Source organism: Pyxicephalus adspersus, chromosome 3 (assembly GCF_032062135.1).
Source record: "Pyxicephalus adspersus chromosome 3, UCB_Pads_2.0, whole genome shotgun sequence".
Classification (NCBI taxonomy): domain Eukaryota; kingdom Metazoa; phylum Chordata; class Amphibia; order Anura; family Pyxicephalidae; genus Pyxicephalus; species Pyxicephalus adspersus.
In genome coordinates, this window is record NC_092860.1 from 36121720 (window position 1) to 36129614 (window position 7895).

Sequence of the window (7895 nt, forward strand, 5' to 3'; positions counted from 1 at the left end):
TAATAGAGGCTCTATGTCCGTAATATAACATACACTCTATTTGTTCTTTGGTAAATTTAACACCAAGGTCTCTTTCCCATTTAGCGATAAAATATGGCGTTGAGGTGTCCTGAGTTGTTAGTTGTAATTTGTATGTTTGAGAAAGAACTCCTCTTAAGGGATCGCCATTGACACATAAACTCTCTAGAGTACCTAGTGGGCGGCCAAAATCCTGTGCCGGAGGCAGTGATCTAGTGAAGTGTTGAAACTGTAATGTCCTCCAGTTATCCAGACATGGAAGAGAGTCGTCTACTTGAAGCGGGTCCGTAGTGGACCAGCGGGTATGATGCAGGAAATGGAAAGCACGATAAACACCGTTCTCAATCCAGATCCTATATACCAGGTCTCTTCTGCTAGTCGGGAACTTGGGGTGTCCTAGGATGGGGGACATAGGGGAGGGTAACACAGTAATGCCTTCCGAGCAGAAATACCTCGCCACCTCACTGCGTATGACGTTGAGAAGTGGTAAAAAGTTCAGTTCTACTATTCTAAGGTCAGCAGGGATATTAGTGCCCAGGTATCTAACAAAGCCTCGAGCCCATTTAAACGGAAAGGAGGGTGCCAACGCTTTCCGTGTCTCAGGTGGTAAGTTAATATCCAATACCTCTGATTTTTGGAGATTAATTTTATAGTCAGAGAGCTGAGCATATCGACGGAATTCTAATAGCAAGTTGGGAAGGGTCACCTGGGGAGCAGTAATATAAAAGAGAAGATCGTCCGCATATGCAGCCACTTTGTGCTCAATGGAGCCCACCCTAACCCCTTTAATATCTGAATTCTTGCGAATATGGCCCAGTAGGGGTTCGAGGAGTAGAATAAAGAGTAATGGAGACAACGGGAAGATTTTTAGATCTCTTAAGATGAATGCCTTTGTCTTTTTTTCTTCTCAACTTTTGCCTGACCTTCTGTTCTGATTTTATTTATTCCTACTACATGTTGCAGTGAACTTCACCTGTTTACCTTAATATCGATTTTATTGTATGATTGTATTAAATTTGACTGTAAGTCTGTTAATCTCAACATTACACTTTATTTTAACCCCAATGCCTGATCCACAGGAGATGAATGTAGCATTGGATCGGCAACTGACTTGACTGAAACAAGCTCAATGGTGGATGGGGACTGGACCATGGTTGATGAGAACTTTTCTACCCTAAGTCTGACCCAATCAGAACTTGAACACATTTCAATGGAACTGGCCAATAAAGGACCACACAAATCACAAGTTCAACTAAGGTAAGCATCACTTTGTGGTACTGGGGACGTCTCTGATGTTTGGAAACAAGCCAGTAAGATATTCCTTCTCTGGGTGGGCAGTGGTAAAATGTATGTAGAAGAAGTAGATGCATGAAAGTTGTGCAAATGGGACAATATCTAGATGACACTTATAGAAAACCCCTTGAGAATCCTCATTTTATTTTAAATGGTGGAGTAAAAGAAGCTCCTAGTTATATATACACTAGAAAACAATGGCAGGCTTATTTTGAGGTTTTGTTCACTGCAAGAGAAGATAATATAAGCTTTGCTAGTTTACTTGTATGTAATTGTAATGCTGTTTGTTTTGTAATGTGCTATCTTTTGTGTGTACCTTTTATTCAGATACTTGCTTCACGTATTCATGGAAGCGGGGTGCCTGGAATGGTGTGTGGTCGTTGGTCTTATACTGCGAGAATCATCTATTATAAACCAGGTTTTAAATCTTATGCAATGCCCTGAGGTTGCAGAAGAGATGTTACAGGGTATATTAACTGGGCTTCAAGCGGTGGACACTTGGGCCACAACTGACTGGTGAGTGTAAAGCTTAGAAGTATTTTTGTAAAAATCAAAGTCTTTAGTTGTTTGCTAACAACATGTATACCATAGTTGGCATGTTTCTGGTTTATTACAAGATCCATTTAAGTTTTGAAGGATCTCCCAGGTACCCCATGATATTCTAAATGCTCCAATCTTAGAGAGCTTTAATAAATCAGCCCCATTATGGTGGGTCTACAGTACAGAAAGCAAAGGTAAATCTCTCAAATGGGGGAAAGCATAATTTTAAAAAACTAATTTGGTTTAAATCATTCGGTATTCTTATCCAAAATGGAGGAAAAAAGTTTTGGCTTTAATTATACTTTAAATTTACAGTCTAATCAATCTACTTGTCTGAACAGATTGTTCATCCTTACTTGATTTGAAGTGCGCTATATTATATAAATTCCTCTGCTTAAACTTAAAGTGTAGTTTTCAGGTCTAAAGACCACCCTATTCTAAGTCACTGGTCATTATTTACACCCCTGATTTGCTCCAATCACTGCTTACAGGTAGGTGAGTGTTCAGTCTAGCATTTGTTTCTGTTGAAGATGATGTAAAAATGTAAAATGAGATACATTAAATGGGTATTCTAAGTATAGTGGCTTATGACATTCAGTTATTATCTAGGAGATAATAAAACCCTTTTTTCCTGACACCAACGCAAGGGGTTAAGTGTCATTCTCTCCAAACTGAACTGGACACAATGCAGTTGTGTTAGTTTGAATGTCCTTATGTTGTAAATCTGTTTCTGTCTATTTTCAGCCCTGGATATAAGCCATTTTTAAATATCATAAAACCTCAGCTCCAGAAACTGAGCGAAGCAACAGTGGAACAAGTGCAACCTGAATCGTTTCAGCCCACAGTCATCTCAAAGGTCACAGAACAATCCAGCCCCAGGGTGGAGGAAAGCCGCAGCTCAACCAGCCACAGCTCCAGTCCTCAAAGTGACCCAGGCAGTTGTAATGTCAGCAAACATGAAGAGAATATGTCTAGACAGGAGCAAGAGGAGGCCTTTCAAGAAGGGAGCTACGATTGCATTATTTCCTAATGGCAGCAAGCTCTGCAGACTGAAATCATAGCAGTATTACTCACACAGTCACAAGCCGCTGGTTATACAACTGACATTTAATGGGTGTGAGACGACTCATTTTCAATGGTTTCTGAGAAACCATCACTAAGATATTTGAAGCCTTATATATATTTTTTTCTTTATATACTTTTTTTTTCAGAAATAAATTTTTATTCTTAATAATGAGAACTCTTCAATGTGTTTATGAAATGAATTGCTCCTATATCATGAATACCAAGCTAAGCAGAGCTTTTATGCTGAAGAGTATAAATATGCTTAAAATGTGTTTGAAGAGCAGCATAAACAGTGTCTGCTACAAATCCGGATAACAAGTCCCCACCTGGTGAGAAAGTAAAATGATAATCCTTCCTCTGGGCGTGAATATAGTGCTGTTCAGCTTTTCAGTGATCATGATTTCACAGCGGTAACTTTTAAAGAAGCAGTTTCTTCTCTCCAGGCAATGGAAAAGCAATTCAACCGCCCACTTGTTTCAAGTTCTCCAAGCTAACAATTTTAAGAACCTTGATGGCAGGTCTGGCTGCCACATCAGCATATGAACGGCGAACAGCTCCATGTGTCGGCTGATCAAGCAGGGAGAACAGTCCTTGACAGACATCCGGATTGCAGGAGCAGACTGAGCTAGCAGAGTATTTTGGGTGCTATGATTTTTCTGAAGAGGTTTGGTATTATATTGTAAATATCACAATGTATTTTTGTGAATATGTCTTTCTAAAGAGGAGAAAAGATTGTACTCTGATATTTTGGATCTGTAAGATAATGTCATAGGGCCATCCAATTAAGCCTGCTTCAGCTGAAAAGCCATTTTTCTTTGCACTTTGCATTGGACTCAGCCTTCTTGAATATCGGTTCATCAGCTTCACTGTTCACCTACAGGAATAACATTTTTAACTACTGTGACTGAATGCTAAACAGCCCTCCTAGTGTTTTTTTTTTAAATAAGGTACAGCAAGGTTCCTATTTATTACCTTTGTACAATAATTCATCTGAACATAGGTTTTTGTAAATAAAATTTGTAATCATGTTTCCAGGATGCCATGCAACAGTAATTTCATCTATAAACAACAATTGTGACCATTTTTTTTAACGTGTATGATTTAGACTTTATTTTATCTTTATAGGGCACGCAGTTTTGAAAAGAAAGACATAAGTAATGAATTGTATGTTTTTTACAGATCATCTCTTGCCATTTCCATTTTTTCAATTTTTTTTTTTCCATTTTCACATAATGGAAATGTAAGTGGAGGCCGAAATCCCTACACAACAGTATTACACTAAAGCATCTGGCCTGTTTGTATTGTGCAATTTGATCTAATAAAAAAAAGCTTATGTTTTTTTATACATAACATACATGTTTATTTTTATAAAAAATATATTTGACTAATATGTGGACCAAATGTCTCTAATAACCCAATGAAATGTGGTTATAGACTGGGTGAATGGGGGTCAATAAACACAGGTTTTACAGAATGGGCTAGAGAGGGCACATATTTGTGGTTGGCCAGAAAGCCTGCAGTTACAGTACAGAAAAGATTGGTTTAAAACAGATCATTCAGCTCTCTATATTTTGCAGGACATAAGTCATCCTTATTCAGAAAGAAAATGGAAGCCAACTTGCTGCAAATCTTGCCAGTCTCTGGGTTCAGCTATCGGCCCAGAGCAAACATGCTGCCAAGGAAGTCAGAACTTCTGCATAATTTATAAAAGTAACTGGCAGATAGCATTTTCAGAACAAGATAGGCAGTGGCAGTCTTTGTTTTCAGTCAGTATAAGTTTTCCTATACTGCAGACACCCACTATTTTTGCACTTATTTGAAGAATCCAACTCAGACTGAATAGCACCACACCACAAAAGGGTTAAACCAGGCTAATCATTGGCTACAAATGTCCTGTTATTAGTGGGTATAAAGTTTTGTTTAGATACAAATAGTACAAATGTGTTTGTGTTATATATATATATATATATATATATATATATATATATATATATATATATATATATATATTTTTTTTTTTTTTTAATCCGCTACCTTAGATTTGTTTTTTGTTTTGTTTTTTGCCTGGTTATTTTTCATAAGCTTTATCGTGCTTGTTTGGCCCAGAAAAGGTTTTACGTAAATGGCTCCATGCACAGGAGCTTTAGTCAAGTGTTATTTTATTATAGAACTAGCACATTCCAAAGACCATTGTCTGCATTGTCTGCAGCACACCTAATTATTAGGATACATTAATTTCCATTGTTCTTCCAAGTAGCTTTCTTACTTCCAGGAAATTAAAAGCCAGGGGGACTGGACTGAAAAATACACAGGCACTGCATTCACAGCAGCAGCAGCCTTGTACATGGGGTCGCAGTATTAGGCAGCTTAAAATAACACTTACAGTACCTAAGGTAATTTTTAGCAAATGGAATATTGTTTTAGATAAACTGACTCTTTAACTGTTATTATGTCTGTTAGTCTTGTTTATTGTTAGCATACTAAATTGAACATTGCTCATCCTCATGAGTAATTTGCAGATGTTTACATCACTGTTCTGTTCTCTTCAAGCTCAGCTAAACCTTTGGGAATTTTGTAACCTTTGTAATGATTTGGTAATCATGCATTTACAATAAACATAAGCCAACTGGACATGTTGGCTGGGTTGCCCTATATACCCCACAGTACTGGGACAGATTTTATCCCTAGGAGCTGAATAAGGCTCAGTGTAAGCCAACTACAGGTGTAAGGACGATGGCTTTTCTGATCCAAATATCCAAAGTTTTGAAATAAATGTTCTGCCATGCTAGCACTGGAAACAATTATTTACAGCGAGAGTTTGGATTCTGAACATATACACACACAAAAAGTTTCATATTGGCTCATGTATAGGTTTCATTTCTAGATGTGGTCTTTGAACCCCAAAAAGTAAGTAAACCTGTGTTTTAATTGTCACCCATCTACTGTGCATTCAATTTAGGTTTTCTTCTCCCAGGTGCATTGCTTCGTTCTCTTACAGACTTCTCTGTAGGAATAAACCTCTGTTGGATTTTGTTACAATTCCCACTGTTCAATTCTGTCAGACACTAATGCAAATAAGTGCAATAAATTATTAAAGTAATAAAGCTATGAAAACGTGCTTTTTCTATACTTTTGACTTGTGATTATTGCTGCTATGGGAGTACATGGTTAAGTCTGGATATGTTTCTAGCAAGTTTAATACACACATATTAAGGTTTTCTTAAAACTGTAGCAATAAAGCTATATACTTCATAGGTTTAGTATTTATATATGACGAGACAAAAAAAAAAATCACTCTGTGTAGCTTTAACAGGCAACACTGTCTTAATATCTATAATGAAAAGGATCAATTTCAGGTTTCATAACTGTGCCCTATATTTTCTTTTTTAAATTGATTCAAAATCCAAGGAAGATCTTTCACTAAACATGATGGGAAATTAATATTAATGTTAATAAACTGCCTGCTTCTTGAAGTTGCCTTTCATCAGTAATAACTGGATGCTGATTTATCTGTGTTTAGTTTATTTCTATAGCACATCTAGTTTTATGTTTGTGGTTCCTTCTCAATGAAAGAATGTCGCCCAATCTTACAAAGATACACAAATTGTACTTTGGATGTCTTCTTGGTGACCAGGATAAATCTTGGGCTCCACCTGTCCTCTGTACCTGTTGTTCTAATGGACTGAATTACTGGATACATTGGCGAAAGGCAGTGATGTTGATCTTGATGTTATAAGGGGAACCACACAGCTAAGACTAAGGACTAAATTGTATATACCATTCTGGATTCTGTAATCAGGGCTGTCTCTCATAATGAATATTGTCTGTTCCTATACCACCACACAATGGACTTGCTTTTGATGCAGAATGAAGAATACATTGAAGGTGCAACTGACGACTACAATTACTGATTTAGAAAACTGTGTTGTGCTATTGTTTTCTGTGGAGCTATATTTTTATTTGTAATTGTTGAAAATGACTGAGGTTTTGGATTTAAAGTAAACCTTCCCTGAGAGACACGTGGAGGCTGCCATCATCAGCCACCTTGAGAAGATGTGATTTGTCTAGTGAGTGCACTGACCAACCAGTGTCTGTAAGGTTTCTGCCATAGAACTAGAAGTACGATCTACTCCAGAGGAACAGGCAGGTTTTTAATTGTACTGTAAAAGAATCACTCATTTTGACTTTAGTTGCCCATTTAGTTAAAAAGTAGCAACCTGAAGTAAAGTAGAATGATGCATTTATTGAGGAGGAACATTGCATCAATGGTTTTGAACACATTGCAGCCATGGGAGACATCGCCTTGATAATATTCACACAAGTTTCAACGTATAAAGGAGCACTGTGTATCAAAAGCATTTCCAAAGAATTTGTGAGCATCGTTAAGGAATTCTTTAGTTCCAGTTTGGGAATCAAACACTTAACAAAAATGCTGACTGTAACTTACAAGCTGGTAGCAGGCTTTAACAGTCTTTCATATTATTTACAGGGTCAGAACTGCAATTAAAATGTGTTTTTAGTGAAAAGTCAAAGCCAAAACCTGTCACAACTTACAGCCACAATAGGTACAAGAAAGAATATACTTTTTATCATAAAATCTAATCTTGAGTTTCAGTGCAGTGCCCTTGCCTAGCTGGATTTTGTAACTTTGAAGCTTTGAAAGGTAAAATACTGCAGCAGATACCAGACTCTCACATCTAATACTAGGCTAAGCAAAGCAAAGGAACAAGGGTGTACATTCCATCTCCGTGTTGGAGAAAGCAACCTTGGAGGATGTCTGAACAAAGATGTCACTGTCCAAGAAATAATGAAAGCATTTTTCGAGGTAGAACTGTGATTTCAGGAAAAGGAAGACACCTGGATGTGTTCTACAGACATATTACATAGCATGCATGACCTTCATGTGAAAAACATATAAGGTTAGGTACACTTAGATCATTTGTGCAAGTCCCTAAGCAAGCATGTACAACACTCTAGCC

At 37.3% G+C, this 7895-nt stretch overlaps 1 protein-coding gene across 2 annotated transcripts in view; it reads left to right on the forward strand.

The window, feature by feature from the left end:
- Positions 1-6034, forward strand: part of RIC1 (RIC1 homolog, RAB6A GEF complex partner 1) — a 60239-nt gene extending 54205 nt beyond the window's left edge. For both annotated transcript variants that reach the window (XM_072404225.1, XM_072404224.1), the window contains exons 24-26: positions 1098-1275; positions 1639-1827; positions 2596-6034. In XM_072404225.1, the coding sequence (XP_072260326.1) occupies positions 1098-1275; positions 1639-1827; positions 2596-2881 (653 nt within the window). In that variant the 3' untranslated portion in view covers positions 2882-6034. The remainder of the gene's footprint in view (positions 1-1097; positions 1276-1638; positions 1828-2595) is intronic.
- Positions 6035-7895: the final 1861 nt, after the last annotated feature.